The sequence below is a fragment of the Anomaloglossus baeobatrachus genome, chromosome 2 (assembly GCF_048569485.1).
Source record: "Anomaloglossus baeobatrachus isolate aAnoBae1 chromosome 2, aAnoBae1.hap1, whole genome shotgun sequence".
Taxonomy (NCBI): domain Eukaryota; kingdom Metazoa; phylum Chordata; class Amphibia; order Anura; family Aromobatidae; genus Anomaloglossus; species Anomaloglossus baeobatrachus.
In genome coordinates this window covers 91,480,150-91,502,539 of record NC_134354.1, presented here as the reverse complement: position 1 = coordinate 91,502,539, position 22,390 = coordinate 91,480,150, and the positions used below count along the sequence as shown (strand labels likewise).

The 22,390-nt window shown below is 43.0% G+C and overlaps 1 protein-coding gene and 1 long non-coding RNA gene across 2 annotated transcripts in view; one reads left to right on the top strand and one right to left on the bottom strand.

Annotated features, from left to right (window-relative positions):
- Window positions 1–14,465, bottom strand: part of LOC142290995 (uncharacterized) — a 115,449-nt gene extending 100,984 nt beyond the window's left edge. Inside the window, exon 1 of the long non-coding RNA XR_012750424.1 lies at window positions 14,044–14,465. This is a non-coding gene — a long non-coding RNA (uncharacterized LOC142290995). The remainder of the gene's footprint in view (window positions 1–14,043) is intronic.
- PIR (pirin) overlaps window positions 1–22,390 on the top strand; it is an 85,392-nt gene that overhangs the window by 6,284 nt on the left and 56,718 nt on the right. The window contains exons 2-3 of the mRNA XM_075335160.1: window positions 5,811–5,944; window positions 10,161–10,253. Of these exons, the coding sequence (XP_075191275.1) occupies window positions 5,852–5,944; window positions 10,161–10,253 (186 nt within the window). The 5' untranslated portion in view covers window positions 5,811–5,851. The remainder of the gene's footprint in view (window positions 1–5,810; window positions 5,945–10,160; window positions 10,254–22,390) is intronic.

Genomic DNA, 22,390 nt, shown 5'->3' with positions numbered 1-22,390 from the left:
CAAAAGCCGGTTGCGGTTTTTCTGCAGAACGCCGTATTGTGCCGCAGAGCAAAAATCCGGATGTGTGAAAGTAGCCTAAAGCTGCAATGAAAACCTCAAAAGCTGCAACATTTTTGCACAACTCCCTGTGTGCAAAAATTTTCCCAATTTTCAAAGTGTTTTTTTTTGTTTGTTTTAAATACATAAACACTTGGTGGATTGACACCAAAGTGTTACAAATGTTCTCAAGAATCTTCCCTATTCAAAGGACCTAACCGGTGTCTGCCCAATCCACCTGCTTATTGTCATGGATATTTGCTGTTTCATGCGAAGTGTTGTGGAAACCTAAAAATCACATGGATGTTCGCAGCAGAGCCTGAGCCGAGGGTCATTAGCAAATTACATCAGAACTGATACCAGTCTTACTGTCACCCCCATAAAACACTGATCTGAGTCTGATCAGATAGTCATCCTCACATGAGAGAATTGTATCAGGTGAGGAGAAGATGGAGAACAAAATTTCTCCATCTTCTCCAATCTGTGAGTCTGTGGAAATCTGTCTGCATTTAGATGTTATCCAAGTGCAGTCGGATGATTTCCACGCACCCACATGCTTGAATGGTCACCATCCAATTTGCGCTGGGACTCGTAACATGAGAAAAAAGTGCTGTTTGGAACTGCCGCATACAGCTCCCAAGTTTGGAAGAATACTAAGAGGAATGAATTATGTGGTGTGCAGAGCCCACCACCGCACATTTTAGCCACACCCATTTGCCATTTCTCTTTACCCTGGCAAGAGGAGTTGTCAGAGGGTGGTGGTGTGCCGCCCCCACGCCTGTAGCAGCCGAGCTGCTCGGATCCGGACCCGCTGTGTAGCTCGAGGGATCCTCCGGACCCAGGGGTCTCGCGGACACACCAAATGAAAAGAGGAACGTAGTTGTACGGGCTTGACCGTATTCAGTTTGTGACGCCACCCACGGTGTGTGGTGAAAGGTGGCACCACCGCTGTTGTCGTGGGACACCCGGGGGAGATGTAATGGCATACGGATGTTAACCCCTCCGTGGGTACGGATGGTTGCCCCGGGACCCAGTGTCTCTGTGCAGGGTATGGCGCTAGCAGGGGCTTGCGCGCCCGGATGTACCAGGGGATGTTTGGTTACTCACAGTTGAATAAATCACACGAGTCTTTTGGTAAACCAAGGTGCTGGTGGCCAGCCGCCGCAGCCGGTTGTACTCTGGTCCTCCACCCGGGCTGGTGATCGCCGTCTTTTCCCTCTGCGCTGTTTTTGCTTGTGTTGGACTTCCCGGTATGGAACACAGGAGTCCACCCCCAGCGTGTACCTGAGGAGCCGTGCCCTCTGACGCTGACCCGTGGGATCTATCGGGCCCTGGCGGTTGCCCTATCCCTCTCTGTGGGGTGTTGTCTGCTTTTGGGACTTTCGTTGGGACAGGACCTAAAATCCTGCCCTCAATTGGTTAATTAGCTAGGCCATTTGTTCCGGTCCTGGCTTCAGGGTCCAAGTACCCCCTCTGTGCACGGTTTCCGGCTCGGTGCTCCGGTGTCAGTACCGGCTGGCTCCAACCCTGTCCCGGTCCACCTCGGATCTCCGGCTGCCGTCTTCCCATCGCCTGCTGATGGGGACCACCGTCTGCCACCTAGCCAAGGCACCAGGGCTCCAACCCTGGCGCCTGTCAACTTGAGCTTCACCTCCGCTGGAGCTATACCTAGCCCCAGCTTCCACTCCTCTCAACTTGAACTCAAGACTTCAACTCCAACTGAACTGACTGTTTTCCCGCCCCAGGCTGTCTAAACCCCTAGGTGGGCGTTTCCTAACCGCCTGGTCCCGCCCACTGGTGTGCCTGTCTTGCCCTGAGAGGGGTGGCTAGGGTTTCAGGTCGGCTCTATGTAACCTAGGTGAGGGATGGTGCTTTGCGGGGGCCTCTTGTGTGACTACCTGGTTTTGCCAGGGTGTCAGTGGCAGTGAGGGACATTCTGCAAATGCCTGAGACCGCAGGGCGTAGACCCAAATCTGGGACTGTCTCCAGGACAGTTGAGGCTAGAGATGAGCGGATCAATTCACAGGGCGCCGGTCCAGAATTCAGGTCAGTGGCACCTGGCGGCTGGTCAGGATGCTACAAATCTTTTACCTTCCGGCGTCCCCAGTGCTTTTGATTAGCCAGGACTGGGGAGACATTATCCTGCTCATCTTTAGTTGGGAACTATGGATTTATTTTTTGCTCATTCATTCACTGTCAGAACTTTCTCATTTTTAAGGCTTACTGTGTGTCCCAAAAAGAAAATGCATGTTAAAAACTGCAGTTACTATTTTTTTTAAGTGCAGAATCAAAGCTTTTCTGTATTATAAAAAATACATAAAAAAATTGTATGTTAGTGGAAGCATAATTAACATCTAAAATAGATCACATAATCATGTTTATAATAAGAACGCAATTCTCACCTATGGCCGGAGTCACACTTGCGCGCAAGTCTTGCATCGCCTGGCACGGACACACTCCAGACAGGAGCAGATCGGCTGCATGTATTTCTATGCAGCTGAGACGCTCCTGTCCGGAGAGAGTGCGGCCGTGCCAAATGATACGACGGGAGACTCACGCGAGTGTAACTCCAGCCTATGAGAGATAATGTAATGTTCTCGCTATTATGAGATTTCTCATGGGGGTGAATTCTACTCTTGTTATAAGCCTCATCATGCTGCTTTTTAGGTGTGAATTGTGCCTCTTTCTTGAGTCTGGACACAATTATCTGAATCTCCTTCCCACTAAGAGTTAACCTTCACAGAAGGGCATGGTGACGTCATGTGTTGTAATCTGTTAAGCTTCTTGTATAGGAGAGTCAGAAAAAGCTGTTTATTCCTCTTGCTTCATTTGTAGGTATCATGATTAAGAATGTTTATCATTCGAAACGCGTGGTTCTTTTTAAATCTTTCTATTGACCTTCATGTGTGTGTTTTTTCCATTTTAATGGACTTTCAATAAATTTTCATGTTAGGCTACTTTCACACATCAGTTTTTTGCCATCAGGTTCAATCCGGAAAAAAACGGGTAAAACGGATCCGGTACCGCATCCGTTTTTTTCCCCATAGACTTGCATTGTTACCGGATTGTACCGGATGGCTTTGCGTTGCATCCGTTTTTTTTCCGGATGCGGCAAAATTAGTTAAAGCGGCGGCCGGAGGCAATGTAGCTTGCAACGTTTTTTTGTCCGGCAAAAAAACCGCATCGCGCCGGATCCGGCACGATACGGCGTGTTTTACAATAGAAGCCTATGGACGCCGGATCCGGCGTAATGCGGTAAAAAACGGATTCGGCCGCCGGATCCGTTTTTCTAAACTGAGCATGCTCCAATGTAATTAACAAAACGGATCCAGCCAAAAAACGGACGAAAAGGATGCAAAAACGGATGCAAACCGTATCCACCGGATCCGTTTTTTAATGGATCCGGCATAACGGATCCGTTAAAAAACGGATCCGGTTTTCACTTTTTTTTTAGGATCCGTTGGATCAGGAAAAAAAAGGACTGTGCCTGAATACAGAAAACTGATGTGTGAAAGTAGCCTTATCCAAATTGACCCTTCAGGGAGAAAGGAGACCAACTAGTGCCACCTCTTGGAGGTAGCAATCCTAAAAGTCAAAAGTGACCCATCAAGCAGGATTTTTGTCCTTTCAACACTGCTTCATGCTGTCCGTGATTTAGGCAGCGTCCATCAGCGATCAGGATCCCTATCCCTTTGTAGAGATATAATGTATCTGGATACAGTACATAGAATAACAAAGCTAGCGAATTTGCTGCAGCACCCGCAAAAACTGCAGAATCTGCAAAATTTGTGTAATCTTTTCTAAACATCCCATATTTGCCTACACCTGGAGCATTAGACTGTGTGCTGTACGTATCATTTTTCCATTTCCAGGCAAACAGTCTTGGATGATATATCATTTTAGCCTGATCATTTGTTTATGTACCCATTTGATAGAGAATGAAAGTTCAATTAAGGTGAAGTTTTTTCCTACAGGAGATTTATGATCAAAGAAAAAGCAATTTTGATATTTATGTTTTTATTTTTGTTTCAGAGTAAGAAAAAGTGTGCGCGTGTGTGTATATGTGTGTGTGTGTGTGTGTGTGTGTGTGTGTGCGTGTGTGTATATTATATATACACACACACACACACACACCTGCTCTGAAACAAGAAAAATAAAAACATGTATGTATGTATGTATGTATGTATGTATGTATATATATATATATATATATATATATATATATATATATATATATATATATATATATATATATATATATATATATATATATATATATATATATATATATATATATATATATATATATATATATATATATATATAATTTCTCCTTGCTCTGAACAAACAAAAATATATATATATATATTTTTGATATTTATTTTTGTTTGTTCAGAGCAAGGAGAAATTATATATATATACACACACATTATATATATATATATATATATATATATATATATATATTATAAATTTTTTTTTTTTTTTTTAATTCTTTCACATTTCTTATTGTTGTCGTTAAGGAATTTTGGAATTTAAATCCAACTTGATCGCTTATAGAATGAACTGCAATTCTGATTGGTATAACTACCATTATCTTTCGAATACAAATGAGCAAATGGTGACTGATGGTCGGTTTTTGGGCCAAACACCAACTTTACAAAAATAACCCCCAGAGTTTGGGTGTTTTACACATGCTGACCACTCACACGAGCATTGCTGTGCTCGGGTACATTCGGTGCTCAGCCCAGTATGAGGCGCTTGCTGTGTTTGAATGGCTGCACTGGGGATAAAATCGGCATGATCGGATGTAATGCACATAAAAAAAAAAAGACAAAAACAAAAAACAGAAAAAAAAACCCTCACCTTACTACGGAAGTGATCTGTTTGGCAGACTCCATCCATGCCATAATCAGTGACTTCCATTGGGGTTCAGGTCAAGTCCAAACCCGTGAAGGGTCGATTCCGCTGCATTCCCAGAACCGAACTTCCATAGGTTCGTTCATCTCTATTTATGAAGTCCACTGAGTCTTTCAGTAGGCCCTAGGCTGGCGTATGACAAGGCCATTGGGGAAATGGGCATCAGCTGGCGCCCCTCCTTCCCGTAAATGCCCATGTCATGATTTGAGGATTGCTGTAATCAGAGCTAGCAACACTTATTCAGCCTGCACTTTGCTGTATTGAGCCGACTGAGCACCAAAGCCTTCTCTATATATTGTAGCAGGTATCCTAATCCCATGTGCCGACATATATTAAATGGATATCATGCTAACTACCTGCAACCACCAGTAGAGGGCGCTTATGTACTGTTATTATTGAGGTCAGTATGCAGTTAGCTCTCTAGCGCTCTCTAGTGGTGGTTCATGAGTGAATATTCTTTTTAAATCTAAACACCCAAATATCTACCGTATAAGATTTCCGTTATTAGTCAGAAATCTTCTAGCCTCCCTTCTGAAGTGCATAAATTAGCCCGCTTTTTCACACATCCTAGTGTTCTTGTCTTTGCCTGCACATTTCTTTTATCTTGTCAATTTCTATTTGCTTTCAAGCTAGGTTTCCCTTTAAATGTAGATCTGTCTGTCGTTCCTTGCTCCCCCTGGGTGGTCTTACTTCTTCGTAAGATTATTTAAATTTGTTCCTATTTAGTTAAGAAAACAAATCATTGATTGTGGATTACCCTGGCTTATTCTCTGGTGTGTCGGAGCGCGGTGCTTTGTTACCGGGTACGTCGGCCTTTTTGGCGCATAGACTGAACCTTCTGGTGCTTGTTACAGATCGCAGCGTCCAGGACCCGGCTCTGACTCAAGTGGCAAGAATGGCCGGAAGAAAAGTGACCAAAGTGGTGCTCAGCGTTGAGCAGTTGGAGGGGGTCGGTGCCCGTGTCCGCAGGAGCATTGGCAGAAGAGAGGTGGGCGTTCTACATCTTTCTACTAAGTTACCAAAACCAATCATTGATGTATCAGACTATAAAGCAATTTTCAATAACTCCCTGGCACTGTCGGAGTTTTTCCAATACTTCTGATGTTCTGCCCTTTCTGCTCTTCTGTTGCTGATTCATTAATCCCTGCTATGTATTTGCCAGATGCTGCGCCCCAGCTTGATCCCTCGAATCAACAATTGTAGGCGAATTTGGCAGGAGGTTCAATAATACAAACACAATTACCCATAGCCGTCGTCATTGGTGAATCTCATTGTGAACCTAACATGGGGAACCTTCCAAACACATGAATCATTCATTTCCTTCTGAAAGCAGCTTGTTTTTTTTCAAAGTGTTCACCGCAAGATACAAGCATAGATTTACTCTGGACTGTAGGATGCGGGGATAAAGTCCGTCCATTCATTCACACTGTACAATGTAGAGTGTTATATGACTGCTGATTGGCACCATACTCTCCATCCGGTCGGCAGTCATATAATAGGCTGATTACATCGGCTGCCCGCAATCTGCAAACACACCGAGCAATCTGTATAAGATCATTCACTGCACATAAAGTCTACCAGTGTTCTCTACAGTGAATGTCCTGTTTACACAAGAACAATGATCTTTTACTCAGCCCAAAAGATCTTTTCACCTGACAAACAAGCATTGTGCTTGTTCACAGGCGATTGACCTCCTATTTACATTGCACAATTATTGGAAAATTAGCTATCTTCACAATAGTCATGCGGTGTAAATGCACCTTAAAGGGTTATCCTCTCTCCAAGATCCTATCCCAATATGTTGTAAGTGTAATAAAATTATTAGCAAATACCTCCAATTAGAAATATAATTTAGTTCTCCTGACATAGCCATGTCTCTTACCTCATGTGCAGGGCATTGCAGCTCAGGGATCCATGGTTAGGTGGTCCACTCATATAGTGACAGTTAGCTGCTTGTGGTTGTAGCCATGAATATCTGCGCTGTAATGCCCTGCACATGAGGTAAGATACATGGCTATATCAGGAGAACTATACTACATTTCTTATACTTGGAGGTATTCTTTCTACTTCTTCTCCTCCTTCTCTCTTCTTCCTCGTCTTTCCTCGTCTTTCCTCGTCTTTCCTCGTCTTTCCTCGTCTTTCCTCGTCTTTCCTCGTCTTTCCTCGTCTTTCCTCCCTTGGATAATGGCACCATAGTTTATATCCCATATTATGCACAGAGTCCACATGGTGAAACAAGATAACAGAAAATCGACATCATGTTCAGATTGTAGAAGCTCTCTCAATAAAAATTCTGCATTTACTCTTGAAGATGAATGCCTATCCTCTGGCAACCCTGCCTTACTATTAGTCTACCTTAAAGTGTATTCCCACCTGTAAGATCCTATCCCAATATGTAGTAGGTGTAATAATATTAGGATATACCTCCTATTAGAAATGTAGTATAGGTCTCCTGATCTAGCCATATCTCTTACTTCATGTGCAGGGCATTGGCGTTTAGTTATCCATGGCTACAACCACTCGTATAGTGACACTTAAGGGGGCTTTACACGCTACGACATCGCTAATGCGAACTCATTGGGGTCACAGAATTGATGACGCACATCCAGCCGCATTAGCATTGCGTGTGACACCGATGAGCAATTTTGCATTGTTGCAAAAACGTGCAAAATCGCTCATCGGTGACATGGGGGTCCATTCTCAAAAATCGTTACTGCAGCAGTAACGAGGTTGTTCCTCGTTCCTGCGGCAGCACACATCGCTCCGTGTGACACCGCAGGAACGAGGAAGCTCCCCTTACCTGCCTCCCGGCCGCTACGCGGAAGGAAGGAGGTGGGCGGGATGTTACGTCCCGCTCAGCTCCGCCCCTCCGCTTCTATTGGGTGGCCGCTCAGTGACGTTGCTGTGACGCCGCACTGACCGCCCCCTTAGAAAGGAGGCGGTTCGCCGGTCACAGCGACGTTGCCGGGGAGGTAAGTAGTGTGACGGGTCTGGGCGATGTTGTGCGGCACGGGCAGCGATTTGCCCGTGTCGCACAACAGATGGGGGCGGGTACCCACACTAGCGATATCGGGATTGATATCGCAGCGTGTAAAGCCCGCTTTAGTTGCTCGTGGTTGTAACCATGGATACCTAAGCTGCAATGCCCTGCACATGAGTTAAGAGACATGGCTATATCAGGAGAACTATACTACATTTCTAATTAGAGGTATTTGCTAATATTATTATTATTATTATTATTATTATTATTATTATTATTATTATTATTACACCTACTACATATTCAGATAGAAATAGACCTTTAAGTCGCCTTTGGCATATCATTTGCTTTCGTGAGAACCATACATTCAGTAACATATAATATTTACTATGTCACTTTGTAGGGAGTCATACTTTGGCAAAGGAGGGGCATAGGAACAAAATAAAAACCTCTCCAGATTTTTGGAACAGCAGCATTTACACCATTTAAAAATCTACATATTTATAGCGAGTGACAGATCCTCTACAATATGACATATCATTTTTTTTTTTTTTTTTTACATTTGATGGTGTAAAGGTTGGTGACACTATTCCTGGTAACATTGCTAGAGGCCTAAAGTGGTGTAGGAGGTATTACCTTAATATCTTTGGTGATTAAAGAGTTAAGATTAGTACCTAAGGTTATGATTCCCTATATAGTATTCCTGTTAGTCCAAGGTAGGTGAGCACATAATATAATGTATAAAATTACAGCTCATTCTGGAAGAGTCCAGTGGGTGGTTCTAATCAGTCATCGACAGCTATCCCTATGTGCACACTGGCCCTGTGCGCACTAGAAAATGGAATTTTCTTAAGAAAATCCTGCAGGGTCTGAAAGATAAAACTGCGGAGAAACGCACCCAAAAACTGCATGCGGTTTTACCGTGGTTTACCGTGGTTTTACCGCGCTATTGCCGCTGTGATGTGTTTGTGCCCAATGGAACCTCCCCATAACGTGGGGCTCCCCATCCTGAGAATACCAGCCTTCAGCTATGAGGCTTTAACTTGGCTGGTATCAAAATTGGAGGGGACCGCACGCCGTTTTTTTTTTTAAAACTATTTATCGTACTGCACGATATAGGCCCACCGGCGGCTGTGATTAGTTGCAGTGAGACAGCTGTCACTCAGCGTGGGGGCTCATCTTAATGCAACCAATCATAGGCGCCAGTGAGCAGGGACGGCATGAATATGTTATGAGACTAATGAGCAGCGGCTCGTGAAGATTAAAGAGCTGCCGCGGCAGCAGTGTGACAGCCGCCCGGTGATCGGTAAGTATGAAGCGATTGCTCCTACCCCTTTGCGCCCGATTCTGATCCCCATTATATGTACTTTTATATGTGGAGCAGTATCTGGCCAAATACCAGCCCTCTGAACGTACTGTGTGTGTGTGTTATTTGTGTGTATTTTCTCTCTGATCAATTTCATATTGCTCTGCAGTGACATCACTTCCTTGCAAAACGCAGAGAAGTGATGATCACTATGTCCCGAAAAACACGAAATACCGCGGGAATAATGCAATGAAACGCACAAAATTTGCTACCCGCGTTATTCCCTGCGGTATTTCATGATTACATTACAGTCAATGGGGTAAAATACTGCAGGTACCTGCGGAAAAAAAGTGAACCCTTTTCCGCGCGGAAATTCCGCAGCAAAACCTGTTGGTGAAAAAAACGCAGTGTGCGCACAGCATTATTTTTTTTTTTTTTTTACCATAGGTTTTCTGGGGAAGGCCTGCAGAAAGGTTATGAACATTTTCTGCAGCAAAACGCGGTTAAAACCGCAGCGTGCGCACAGGAAAGGAGCTCCATCTATTATTAGCACCGCCCACTTGGCTGTACAGCCCACAATAAGCAATGATTTCTATGAAAATGCAATTATGCTGAATCCTTTCCTCAGTTTTTGCTGGATGTGCTCAAGGAAATTTGATACCAAAGTGATATTTATGATATCAGTTATTATACATTTTTTTCACTGGAACAAACTAGACCAATATATTCTAAAAACCATTTGATTTTTTTTAAATAATTCCCCCACTTTTTTGAACATTTTCAAAAATTCTTCAAATAGTTGAAATTTTCAGAAATATGTTAACTTTCATTTTTACTTTTTGCGGTTAGTCGTAGTAAACTTGATTGATTGTTATATGATTAACGTTCCACTTATTAAGCTTTTTTTTTTTTTTTTAGCTAAGAAATTTGGATCCGTTTTTGATGCTGGATGAATTTAAAGGACGCCGACCGGCAGGATTCCCAGACCACCCTCACAGGGGATTTGAAACGGTAAGAAATACAAAATGGGAAGATAAAAAAACTCATTTTTATTTGTTAAAATAATTATAAGGGGTGTTTCATGAGATTCCATCTATGATGTGTTTGTGCCCAATGGAACCTTCCTCGCCTGCTGATGTGGGAACTGCTGTATGCTCAGGTCGGGGAGGCATCATAAGGAGGCAGTTTAAAACAAAAATCAGGTACTGTAAGAGCCCTCATATTGTTAATAGATAAGAGAACTGTATTAAATGCCTCCACCATAGAGAAAATGAAGCTTTGCATAGTTCTCATTATTGTTGCTTTAGAATAAAGCGGTATTCTAAACCATCTGCAGTGCACCATCCATGAGGCATCAGGTGCGCCCTTCTCTGATTGTAAGGAGATCACATAATACCTTGTATATACACTCTCCTGTTTTGGATTGTGTTACGTCCCCACCGGAGTACTCTCCAGGCGACGCTGTGTTCCTGCCGTGGATCGTGCTGGGAGAGGAGTCGATGCCAGCGGCACTGGTGGGCGCAGGCTCCGCTCATCCACTGGGCTGGGTTTCCTTGGGATCTGCAGTACCACAGGCTCACTGTAGGTGGCGTGTGTCTTCCAGCTGAAGTTACCATCATTCCGCTACAACCAATGGGAAGACGCCACATCCTTCTTATTTCCCCTCCTGTCTGCTGACCACTGCCAGAGATAGTTCTGTATTCCTGGTTCCTGTCCCACCCTGTTCTGTTTAGTTATTCTGGTGTTCTGACTTCAGGAAACAAGCAGACTACCTTCCTGCCTGCTGTTTATGTACCTTGCTGCCCAATCTGGATTTGACCTCTGCTTTGTTTTTTGATTACCTCCTTGCCTGCGTGATTCTGTCCCTTTTCTGCAATTCCTGATTCGACCCTGCCTGACTACTACTCTCATCGGACTGCAGTCTTTAACAGGTAGTGATCACCAGGGCCCTGTGTAATTCCAAATCTCTGTATACAGGGTTCTAGGGGTCCTGCTTGGTGAGTGGCTTCCCTCTAGCCTGTCCATTACAGCTCGTCTGAGTCTGTGGATCCAGGCAGGCGTTACAGGAGGGGGAGTTTAACATTTTGCTCCACATTAAACACAGATACACTATGTTTTGTAACAATAAGGTTTTCAATATCTTGAGACAGCTCACTGGTTTTACCCATCATGAGATGTTTCTTGTGTGGCACCTTGGTAACGAGACGACTTTTTATAGGCCATCAATTGAACCAGTTCATATTATGTTTCGCTAAGCAGCAGGATTGCTTTCTACTTACTGATAAATCTCAGCTGGTGTCACGACTTTCCATCACTTTTTTTTCTTCTTCATGTGTGCAATACTTTTTTCCTTTGTCATCTCTCATTATTACAAATAACTAAATTTATGGACACCTATGGTATGATTTCTTTGCTTGTGTGGATTGGAGGAGTTGTTACCAACACCTGGTGAGAAATTCATGTCAATTTCACCTTTAGAAATATATAGTTACTTAGAAAATTGGTGACTTATTGTATACTATTTTTTTCTAACCCGTTGTATATAGTGTGAAAAGGCGACTGGCTACATTAACCCCTTCACGACCGGACGATTTTTCACTTTCCCTTTTTTTTTTTCCTCACCATTCTTCTTCTGAGAGACTTCTTTTTTTTTATTTTTCAGTCAATATGGTCATGTGAGGGCTCATTTTTTGCAGAACGAGCTGTACTTTTAAATGAAACCATAAGTTTTGCCATATAGTGTACTGGAAAACGGCAAAAAAATTCCAAATGCAGAAAAATTGCAAAAAAGTGCTATAGCACTATTGTTTTTGAGATATTTTATTCACTGTGTTCACTATATGGTAAAACTGATGTGTCGGTGTGATGCCTCAGGTCAGTTCGAGTTCGTAGACACCAAACATGTATAGGTTTACTTTTATATAAGGGGTTAAAAAAAAAAAGACGTCCGAAAAAGGTGGCGCACGTTTTACGCCATATCCCGTGCCCCGTAGCGTTCTCATTTTTCGTGATCTATGGCTCAGTGACGGCTTATCTTTTGCGTCACGAGCTGACATGTTTAAAGGTACCATTTTTGCGCAAATGCTACGTTTTGATCGCCTGTTATTGCATTTTGCGCAGAAGTTGTGGCGACAAAAAAATGTCATTTTGGCGTTTGGAATCTTTTTGCCGCTACGCCATTTACTGATCAGATTAATTGATTTTATATTTTGATAGATCAGGCCTTTCTGTACGCGGCGATACCAAATGTGTGTGTTTTTTTTTTTTTTAACCCTTTAATTTTCAAAGGGGCGAAAGGGGGGTGATTTGAACTTTTTTAGTTTTTTTTTTTTTGTTTTTTTTAAACTTTTTTTTATTTTACTAGTTCCCCTAAGGGGCTATTGCAATCAGCAATCCAATCGCTCTGCCCTATCTGCTGATCACAGCTACACAGCTGTAAACAGCAGATACGCTCACTTTCAGCTTCACTGGGCTGCGGGCCGAGTGAAACTGAAAGTAGTTCATGTCTAGTACAGGAGTCATCACATGACCCTGTGCTACAATGAAAACAAACGGAAGTCACGTGATCACGTCACGTGACTTCCTGTATCGGGCGGTAAGTAAAACTTTACCGCCGATGTCGTTATAATGGCGCTGTCACGTTGACAGCGCCATTTAGCAGGTTAAACGGCACGAGCAGATAACGATTCTGCTCGTGCCTATCAGACACACATCTCAGCTGTGAAAATCAGCGGAGATGTGCAGCAGACCGCAGGCAGTAACATTATGACCGCTAGGACGTAATATTACTGCCCGCGGTCGTTAAGGGAATTAATGCAAGAAGAGAATGGCACTTCCTATATATGCGTCTAGGAGATATTGGGGTGCACTTCAGGTTCCAAAGCCAAACAGTGAGAAGTATGCAAGGCACTCCCAAAATGATTTGAAGAAATATTTATTCATGTGCGTTATAAAAACGTTTTCGGTCCTATGTGGACCTTCCTCAGTAGCACATATGTGAGGGAAAACGCTGTGTGGGCTGTCAGACACGGCAGCCCCCATACAGCGGTGGATTCTGCGTCTGACAGCCCACACAGCGTTTTCCCTCACATATGTGCTACTGAGGAAGGTCCACATAGGACCGAAAACATTTTTGTTACGCACATGAATAAATATTTCTTCAAATCATCTTGGGAGTGCCTTGTATACTTCTCACTGTTAAGGGAATTAATGGCCAGTATGTACCACATAAGTGGTGGGATCCTCAGGAGTGCTGGTACTTTGAGTGCCACATGTTTTGCTGTAGTATTCAGAGGGTGAGGATCACAGGTGGCTGGAGAGACGGGTGGGTCTTGTCACCTACATACCACGACCATGGGTGTGTTTGAAATGTGGCTGACAGGTCACATGCCATGTAAAATGGAGTCAGTCTGTGTTTGACATGTGGAGACTGAGGAGAGACTGCAGCCAGTCTGGAAAGTACTGGGATTGCAAGTAGGAGCCTCTGCTAGAGGTGTATGACATGCCTGCACCGGGGCCTGGGGGTTACTCGATACCGGGCAGTAAAAGTTGGGATGATGATGGTGATGGTAGTTTGTGACGGCACCTGTGGTATGCGGCAAGTTAGGTGCCGCCGCTGCTGGATGGGGACCTCTGGAGCAGATGGTGACGCAGCTTGGTTGGTATATCTCCCCATGGGCAGAGCTGGGCCCCAGGGCGGATGGGGTAGTAGTAGATGATTGATGGAGGGACTTAACGTTTTGATGCAGGACTGAGGACGCCGGTAATAACTGGACAACACCAGGACTGTAGTTTCCTTTACCTTTTACTTGGTAGTTGATGGTAAAGGCCCGGGAGACTGGTCCAGCAGGTAACGGTGGTCTGGTCAGCCTGGAAGCAATTGAGGGGATCCACCTAGCCAGGTGGGTGGTAGGCTTTCTTGCTTGTGCTGTAATGTGTAGGTCCATGCGCCTTGAAGCTACGCTGAGACCGTCTTCCTATTGTTGGTTCTGGTTCTCACCTATACGGCAGGCAGCGCAAGTCCTTTACTGGTGCCGCTTCTTCTATCACGGCTCCTGGCTCTGGTATGCTGCGGTGCTCCAGGCACTCTATGGGCCAGAAGACCTGTAGTTTCCTGCCTTTCGGATTCTGCTATGAGGACTTCAGTACCCACGCAGCCTCGGACTCCGATGTCCGGCCCTGCGGGTGCTATGGCGCAGTTCTCTTCTCAGTGACCGTCTTCTTTCCACTCCTGACTTGTTCTGATCAGTTTAACTTTCTGTCTGTGTGTGTGTGTGTTCCTAACTCCTCCTTGTTGTGCGTTGAGTGCTAGTGTACCTAGCATGGGGGACTCGCCCTCCTCCACCTTTACTTCCAAGCATAGCATCACCCCCTGTGAGCGGGGCAATATTATTGTGGCAACCGGACCACTGGGGTGCCACATGTATACACTGGCAGGAGCCAGTGTGTGGAGGCACAGACTATATGGACTAGAAATCCGTGGATGAATCCTGACAGGCGTCAGTGTGAGTGAAGGCTGAGGATTTTACTGAGGAGGAGTGTGTCCCAGAGCTCTGCGGGCAAACTACTGGATTAATTGACTTGAAACCCGTGTATGTTTAAGTTGCTTAAGTATTCAAGAAGAGCAGTTTATATGGAGCTAAATAAACTGCTGGACTTTTACTGTGTTCCTTTCTGCTACCTCAAAGACGCAGCGAGTGAGTACCCCATTGAACAGTATGTGAACTGTGTGCAACATCACAATAGATAGATATCTGGACACTTGAATAATAAGTATTGTGGCCGTTGGATTTGTGCAGTTTAGAAACCGAGATTCTTAAGTCTTTCTGTGTCACCGAGCGCTTAAAATCTGAAGGCAGTCAGTGAGCTGCTGGAAAAGAGAGCGATAGCACCACCTAGTGGGAACAATACCAGTGGAGGGTGGAAAGAGAACCTGAATCTTTTTTTTTTTTTTTTTTTTTTTAACTGTTTGCTTTTCCCAGAAAAAAAATAAGAAATTGTCACTTATAGAAATTTGCTGCCACTATATGGCTAATAGAGTGCAATTTGAGATTTTTAAGGAGTCTTTTGATCCGGTCCATTTTCATATTCAGCCTTTTTGTGGTTCAATTGAGCAGTTTTTTTGAGCATTTTATTCCCTACTTCAGGTTTTAAAAATTGCCTGGTAGGTAAAAAAGAAAGTGCATCTACTTTTTTTTTTTTTTTTTTTTTTTTTTCTTTCTTTCTTTCTGATAAAATCTCCACAAAAGGTCTTGTCCAATCAAAAGGCTGCAAGAAAAAAAAAAAAAAAGCTTCAAAACTCCCAAAGAAAACAGCGTTCTTTTTAGTTGCTTTCTGCTTGAAATACAGATCATTTTTGATCTTAACAAAAAAACTCTTGGCTTTGTCCTTGTTTCTTGAACAGCGTCCACTGCAAAGGTGGAAAAGTGAATATTTGTAGTGCGAGCTCAAGGTAGAAAACTTTCTAATTTATTTTGAGATCTGATAAAACTTGAAGGCTATTTCTTACAAAATTATTACTCTTTATTACATATCCATTTTGAGAACCAAATTGGTTGGCTGAGCCCACATCTACAAACTGCTAAATGGGATTGTTCACTAATTGGACAAGCCCTTCTCATTCCCCATGTTTGGGCTCATTAAAATTTAAAAAAAAAGCCTATACTCACTTCCTGTGCCTGTTCTCGATTTCCTGGTGGTCACCTCAGTTTGTGACATCTTACGAGCCCCGCACCCAATCACCGCCGGCTTCTCTCTCCCCTCCTTCAGACAAGTAAGTAATTAACAGGTAGTGAGTGGCAGTTCTCACCCCTTGCGGATTACTTATACATCTGAAGGAGGGGAGAGAGAAGCCGGCGGTGATTGGGTGCGGGGCTCGCAAGATGTCACAAACTGAGGTGACCACCAGGAGAGCGAGAACAGGCACAGGAAGTGAGTATAGGCTTTTTTTTTTTTTTTTTTTTTTTTAATAAGGCCAAACATGGGTAATGAGAAGGGGTTGTCTTAGTAGTAGACAACCCCTTTTAAGTGGTCCTGTCAGCAGAACTTTGGGCTTTATGATATGGCTTTAATGGCACTTTTGAAGCTGATTAAAATGATATTGATATTGTTCTCTGAAGAAATCTGTTTTGATTTTCTTCTATTTTATGCTAATGAGGCGCTAGTGCAGTTCCTGCCAGTCTGGGTATTATCTGCACCCCGCGTGCTTCCGGTCTATGACTAATAAATCATTGCTTTTTTGTGACCTGCCTCCTCTGGCCAAAATCTCCCGCAGGCGCCATCATTGCTTGAGATTGGGCATGCACTGCCACTTCCAAATGATGTAATTGAGCTGAGAAATTGGTCTGTACATATGTGCCATCGGCAGTGCCGGCGCCCACATGGAATTTCGGACAGTGAGTCATTTTTACATTGCAACGTATATGTTCATTCTTTTCAGTGTTTAATTAGCACTTTTTCAGGTTGGTTTCAGAGTTAACTGGCCTGAAAAAAATGTTTTCTACACATACCCTAAGCCTGAATACACCCCCATAAAAAGTGTTTCCTAGGGTCAGAATACTGATGAGCTGCCCTTTAGGATAGGCCATCAATATTAGATTAGTGGAGGTCCCACCCGCAGTACTCCATCCTCACAACCGTTTGAAGGACGCCTGTGCAAGGTCCGCCAACTCTTCAATGTTGACATTGTGCCACCTACCTGTCAATGTAGGATATTTCAGCATTATCCTACTGAAGTGAAGGGTACTGGGCAGCATGCCCTGCCCATACTAAGTGTACGGCATCCAGATGGCACAATAGAGTAAAGAAAGGCGGAATTAGTACAGCTCTATGAACAGTCTTCTTTATTGTTGGAAGTACAAAACAGATGACAGTTTAAAATAACCCTTCAGGCTGATAACAAAAACAAACAAAAAGTGCTCATGGCACCCTTAAAGGGAATCTGTTTGCATGTTTTTGCTATGTCCTCTCTAGAGCAACATGGTAGAGGAAGAGAGACCCTGAATCCATCGATGTATCACTTAGATTACTGGGTGCAGCAGTTTTGACAGAATCAATTTTTGGATTTGGCCATTGAGAAAGGCTCAGAAATCTGCCCCCACCAACACTAGGCTCTGTATACAGTGTCTATAGACTGTGAGGTGCTAATCACAGCAGGGAGTGTGCAAGACTACCAGGCAGAAGGCAATATACTTCAGCAGTGATAAGATCCTGGTACTAAAACAATCATAGCAAGTAAACAGCAAGGACCTTAAGAGGCACATCACTGAAATCTGTGTGTTAACACCTACAGCGTGCTGTCTTGAGATTACATAGCAATAACCTGCTGACAGGTTCCCTTTAATCATGATGTCAAAGCCCTGATTCTGATGCATCTTTATAGGACTCCATTTTGGTGCACACATCCGCAGTATGATTACATATGATTAGATAAAAACAAGTGATTGATTAAATCATAACGTTTCTGCACAACAAGGCTTGTAGAGCACATGATTAACCATTTCATTATACGTATTTGTTAGATTCACCAGGTGTCTATAGTGAATAATATAGGAAAACACATGCAGAATCTACGCAATATTATAACAGGAATATAGCTAATAGTTAATATTTATGTACATGGAGCAGTATCCTATTTATTGCTAATAATACATATTTTTGATACAGACCTTATGATGTTAGAGAACAACAGAGAAAAAATAAGGAGGGGAGATACACTATTATTATAACATGATGTCCCTATGTCAATTCAATCCTAGTGGTGCTCTCGTATGTAACTTGAAGATCTACCATGCCTCCACTCCATATTCTTTAGGATTTTTTCACCTCCTCTCTTATGCTTATTAACTTACCACCATGATCGTTAATAAAATGTTTTTTGATGTCTGATTCCAATTTTTTCAATCATACATATATTCCCTAATGCACGTTTTTAATTTTCTTGTGGTGCAACCCACATATTTTAATTTGTGGATAATACATTTTATTATGTAAATCACATGTGAAGTTGCAGTTAATAAAATATTTTATTTGAAATTTTTCTTATTCTGAAAAATCGCAGAATGTTTTACACCGTTTCCCTGCTGGACATACATATTTTACAGGGGTGAAAGCCACATCAGAAAAATCCCTTGGGTGACAGCCAATTTGTTTTTCACTTGTTATGTTATGTTTTGCGTTTAAAAAACTTGCTGGTAACCTATTACCCAAGGAAAAGACTCTTTTGGAAACTACCTAAACTTTCTGTGCTTACAGTAAACATTGAAGAGGCTGCAATTTTGACCCTTCAAACCCTTATGACAGACTTTAAACCCAGAAAACGCAATTAAAGAGAACTTGTCACCTCAAACTTTGATAAACCTGCAGATATGGGGTTAATCTGCACAGTGTTCTAAAGCCAGATAGTTGCTGCACTGAAAGGCTGGCTACTGGGATTAAATGCACTTTATTCTTCCCGTCATCTTCCGGCTTTCAGTCATAGAGGCACAGCTTTAGTTACCGCTTTTTACATAGTGAGCAGCGGCTGTAACCACACCCCAGCATTGACTGACAGCCGGCTCAGCAGATCATCACTACAGAGCCGGCTATCAGTCAGTGTCAGAGGGGCGGTTACAGTCCCCGCTCACTATACACTGAGCGCTGACTGATGCCTCGCCGGCATCACCCCCTATGACTGAAAGTCTGAGGCTGTCGGGGGGAATAAAGTTAATCTCCTCCCGGCAGCGGAGCTTTCAGTGCTGCGGCTGCACCGATTTAGTACGCTAATGGCCTGCAGTTTAACTCTATATCTGCAGATTAAGAGCGTTTGGGGACATGATAGGTTCCCTTTTCAGTAACACATTTACATTTGCCAATTATTGTGACAATTGCTTGATTTTGAGCAGTTGTAACAAAGATAAACGTTACAATGATGATCTCTGCTTCATTGTCACTTTCTGTGCAGTAGAAATAATTATTATGCCACTTACACTTAGTAACTTAAAGAGAGCACTGCTGCCAAACGCACCGTCAGGTCCCTTTTGAGTGTGCAGTATCCAAAATGATCACCAGAGGGCACTGTATTACTTGATTTTACCCATTGTTTTTTGTTTAGGGAGCCTATGCTAATACCTGTATTTTTATGTTGAAGACCTTGTAGCAGTTGGCAGTGGTGGAGTTTACTTCATTTATTTGGGTTGTCATCAGCTGGTTATCATTCTTCAGCAGCCCTACCCCTTGACTACCTCTGACTGATCATTTCCAATGCTATTGAGGAAATACATCACTTGGTGTCTGTATCTAAATATAAGATAAGAAGACTATTTTCATGCTTTGGTCAGATCACATTATTTGTGTAATGTATAATGCAAACATGTCTATACTTTGTAATATTTTTTTTTTTTTTGCTGAATAAAATGGTGTAATACATTGTGCTAATCCAAGGCCATAGAAAGGCGTCAATCTGCACCATGAGGGCCTGACCTCTTTTAGTAAGATCTGTGCACACCGCTCAGCACCGTGCAGATTGATTGAAATTCACCAGGGAACACCGGAGACGGTAGGTCCACCATTGTCTCCTCATTGTCTTAACAGTAAGTAGAAAAGCTGTGGAGAAAAAGCGCAAATAGGGTCTTACCAAATATGTGCAGGGGGGGAGTAATACTACTCACCAGATGTAGTTGTGAAAGTCACAACTACTGTAATCGCATGTAGAAATAGACCATGGCAGCAGCAACCCAAACGGCAGATAACAGATAAAGGTAGAGACGGGTTTTCATATGCCGCGCCAATGATCACCATTCAGAAGATCAGATTAATGTATCTTTATTTTTGCACGGGTCTACGCGTTTCAGGAGCTCAGCTCCCTTCCTCAGGACCATCAGGCACAAGACAACATCAAATCAACAAATCAAAGAGATTTGATGTTGTCTTGTGCCTGACGCTCCTGAGGAAGGAAGCTGAGCTCCTGAAACACATAGACCTGTGCAAAAAATAAAGATACATTAATCTGATCTTCTGAATGGTGATCATTGGCGCGGCATATGAAAACCTGTCTCTACCTTTATCTGTACATTGTCTTAACAGATGAGCCCAAATTCACACTAAGCAGACATAAGAGTCTGGAGGAGCTGTAGTGAACATCGTGCTGTGAATATTATTCAGTGCGTCTGGTTTGGCGGTGAATTAATGATGGTCCGCGTCTGGGGGGTGACCCTTAGAGGTTGTGACAAACCTCCACATGGTGGACACTACTACTATCTTGACTCCCGTTAGGCACTGAAATGAAATCCTCAGAGCCATTGTTACCTTTACACCTTTACACTGGTGCAGTGGGCCCTGGGTTTCTCCTGAAGGAGGACAACTTCCATGTAGTCAAAATGAGCTTCTTTGCTAACATCTGGTGTGGCAGTGGCTTATACATTCTAAATAAAGGCACACACTGCAGGCACTCACCAGGGGGCACTCACTGGGGGCACTCACCAGCAGGCACTCACCGTGGGCACTCACCAGGGGGTACTCGCTGCAAGTGGAAGAAAATAAGAAAACTAAATAGGAAAGGGTTCTTTACAGTTAGAGCAGTCAGACTGTGGAATGCCCTACCACAAGAGGTAGTAATGGCAGATACTATAACAGCTTTTAAACAAGAGCTTGATGATTTTCTCAGTACACCCAACATTGTCAGTTATAAATGATTTAGTGACAAAATGTATAATTGATTGAGGAATGTTCAACTAGATGGACCTAGGTTTTTTTTTTTTTTTTACATATGTAAGTAAAATGTTAACTAATGTAACATGGCTCGGGGTGATGACCATGGACGAGTGCATAATCTGTGCCTCGGCACGCTACAGAAATAAGGGGTTCCAGGGTGTGTGTGATGTTGTTCTTACTGTGGCCACCTTCACCTTCGGCCTGCCACTCTGACAATAAACTTGGGTACACAGGGCAGCAGACACTGTACTGCAAGGACACGTCTGTATAATACAGAGGCTCGTTCATCTTGGTTACAGATGACAGCACTGTACTTGTGAAGGGAATACAGGCTGTAACCGGTACAGGGCCACATCATCGGTCAATATGAATCCTGCACCCAGACAACGGACGGGTGATCCCTGACAAGTGCCACTTCTAGAGCCAATAACATCTTCACGTGTCCGCAGTTGGGCAGATCCTTTTCCTCTCTAAGGTCCCCCACGTCTGGCCAACACTGGACTCCCGTCCCTTCCAAGTCTCTCTTTAGTGGGTTTCACCCACTTGCCTGTGTGCTGGATCTCTGTTGCCACTTATGGTTTCTTTTTGCCGATCTTGCTTCATACTACTTGTCTGTTCTCTTGAGATCTGCACAACTTACGAACATGGAAGACAAGTCTCCTTCCCTCCACTGCCGCCCCTCCCACTGCGGGGTAACCCCAACTGTTAAATTGTGTGCACACAGTGCATTTTTAATGCTTTTTTTTTTTTTTTTTTTTTTTTTTTTTGTATGCAGATTTGCTGCGGTTTTGTCAAAAATCTGCATGCATATCTTTATGGCAGCAAAGTCGATGAGAACTCTAAAGTGCTGTGCACACGCTGCTTATTTTTTATTGCAGATTTTGTGCAGAAAATCTGCAGTATGTCAACTGTTGGTAACTTTTTTGCCGCTGTTTTTGTTTTTTTTGTTTTTACCCTTACAACCATTGACTTCACTAAAAAAAAAAAAAATGCATGGCACAAAAACTCACCAAATGCACATACATTTTTGGTGCGGTTTTTTTTTGTTGTTTTTTTTTTGTTTTTTGTTTTTTTTTGCCAGAAGGTGCAGATTTGATGCTTAAAATTTCTGCAGCAAATACTCAGCACATGCACGTAGCCTTAATGGTCTCTGACCCTGCAGTCTGTTGCTGGGCAGACTTGACTTTTTACCCAGTTAAATGTATTTTTCTAGTTGTGTTTTATATATTACGTTTTTTACTCTTATTTTTAGGGTGATTTGGAATCCAACCCTGCTTTTCCATTGACCCTTGATTTGTCATATTTCTTCTTTTTTCATTTGGATCAGTAAACATTTTTCAATTTTATCTTTTGTGAGATCCGATGTGGGATTTATGTTCCCTTTTTATTTTTTTGAGCCGTGTACATACACTGTGTAGTAGTGTGAAAATGTAGATGTACACTGAGTTGTGTTTTTTTTT